Here is a 2,294-nt window from a genome sequence, read left to right as displayed (position 1 = left end):
TTTATTTATTTTTAATCATTTTATTGGGGGCTTGTACAACACTCATCACAATCCATACATACATACATCCATTGTGTTGAGCACATCTGCACATCTGTCGCCATCATCATTCTCAAAACATCTGCTTTTCACTTGAGCCCGGCATCAGCTCCTCGTTTTACCCCTCCCACCCCGCTCCCCCTCCCTCATGAACCCTGGATAATTTGCAAGTCATTATTATTTTGTCATGTCTTACACTGTCCAACGTCTCCCTTCACACACTTTTAATTTTAAATTAATGATTTATATATGTGTTTAACAAAAGATTAAAAGGTCTCAGTGTTATTTCAACGTGTTGATTTTCTTGGCAAATTTGGTTGGTTGGTTTTATTTTAGCCACGAGTTGTCAAGCCCTGTGGATTCCCCTTCTTCTCTCCGAGCTGCACAGCAGCCAACCTTGCAGCAGCCACCTGTCGCTGGGTCACAACGGAGGAACCAAGAGAGCAATTTCAACCTGACTCACTATGGAACTCAGCAGATCCCTCCTGCTTACAAAGACTTAGCTGAGCCGTGGATTCAGGTAGCTCTTCCTTTCGCCTTTCTCAAGGAAACATGGGCCACTTAGTACAGTTGTCTCCTCTCCCTACCCCCATATTTATTTACAAGTTAAAATGCTCACCTGCATCACGACTCTTACTCCATGGAACATTTTTCATTTTACTTTTGGTGTTAATTGTAACTTACTATAGAGCTTAGAGTAAATAAACCTCAAAAACCTCTTTTTAATGTAACTTCCCATCCCTAGAAACATCTTTTCTTAAGCTACCAGGCTGAAAGTTTATATAATTTTTTGCCATTTTTCATGTGTGCTGCCATTTGAACTCGGTTTTTCTCTCTCTCTCACACACACAGACACACACACCCACACACACCCCATACTGCACCCCTTGGGTGTTTAACACTATAAATATTTATGGGAGCAGAAAGCTTCATCTTTATCATGGAGTAACTTGAGGGTTTGAACCACTGAACTTGTGGTTAGCTGCCCAGTGTGTAACCCACTGTGCCACCAGTGCTCTTAGGCTTATAATAACCAAAACCAAACAACCAAGCACTCGGCCCTTGAGTTGATTCCGACCCATAGTGACTAGAACAGAGTAGAACTGCCCCATGGGTTTCCGAGACTAACTTTTCATGGGAATATAAAGTCCCATCTTTGTCCTGAGTGGAACAGCTTGTGGTTTCGAACTGCTGACCTTGTGGTTAGCAGCCCAACACGTAGCCACTGTACCACCAGGGCTCCTCCCAGCATAACATAAAGCTGATGGATGAATAAGAACAAATATATGACCTGTGGTCATTGTAACGGTCATTCTAATTTTCATGACTGTTCCTATTCCTTTGCCTTTGTTCCTCACTCAGTGGTTTGTTCAAGCTCAGTAATTAGGGTTTTGGATGTATGTTGTCTTTTCCCCATAAGGATTTTCTTTGTTGTGGCTCTTTAATGTATTATTTACAAAATGTAGGCTACAAACCAGATGACCATGTTTTTACATAAATAACCTGCATAATGCAGATATTTTGCAAACCATCAAGCCTCCCTCCCACGTGGGCTTCCTGTGAGTGCTTTGCGTGTTTGTTACATGAGAAAAATAGCAGCATGTCTCCAGCAGAGTCTGATTAACTTGTAGTGCCTAATAGATAGATACTAGTGAAATAAGATAATCATTTTGAGAGTCTTGCTTACTAATACTAAATTTATAAGTAGTCACTCATTAGACTTGTGTATCACTAGCATTTGTTTCCTTTTCCTTCTTAGGACAATTGAGTTCTTTTTTAAGGTAACAGTAATTGAGCCCATTTCGGCTCGTAGCCAACCCTGTAGGGCCGAGTAGAATTGCCCCCGTTGAGTCTCCAAGCTCTAATCTGCAGCAGCAGACTGCCACATCTGTCTCCTCAGATGGACTGGTGGCTTCAAACGCTTGACATTTTGGTCAGCAGCCAGCCACTTTCACCAGGGTCCTACCAGGGCTCCATTGTCGTCTTTACAGCTCCTTACATTAATGTTAGTCTGCATTTTTAAGGTAATATTGTAATTTTTCTTAGCATATTAATAACTCAAATATAATCAAATCTGAAAAGTCTGTAAATGCATCTGATTTCTTAAGTTCCTATCATTAATAATACCACCGAGCCTTGCTGTTTGACCTCATAATAAGGATGATAAAGCCAACACTGAGCGATTGGATGCTGCTCTTTAAGACAGGATTCTAGGTCTGTTTCCTTATACACTTGTTTGGAGTAGGCTGTATATT

General features: G+C 41.1%; 1 protein-coding gene across 1 annotated transcript in view; it reads left to right on the top strand.

The window, feature by feature from the left end:
* MAP3K1 (mitogen-activated protein kinase kinase kinase 1) overlaps positions 1-2,294 on the top strand; it is a 76,060-nt gene that overhangs the window by 52,816 nt on the left and 20,950 nt on the right. Inside the window, exon 9 of the mRNA XM_004703709.2 lies at positions 313-559. Within this exon, the coding sequence (XP_004703766.1) occupies positions 313-559 (247 nt within the window). The remainder of the gene's footprint in view (positions 1-312; positions 560-2,294) is intronic.

This window comes from Echinops telfairi, unplaced genomic scaffold, assembly GCF_000313985.2.
Source record: "Echinops telfairi isolate 266 unplaced genomic scaffold, ASM31398v2 ScPeMD7_7469;HRSCAF=8507_1, whole genome shotgun sequence".
Classification (NCBI taxonomy): domain Eukaryota; kingdom Metazoa; phylum Chordata; class Mammalia; order Afrosoricida; family Tenrecidae; genus Echinops; species Echinops telfairi.
Note: the sequence above shows the minus strand (reverse complement) of the source record. Positions and strands in the feature narration are given on the sequence as shown.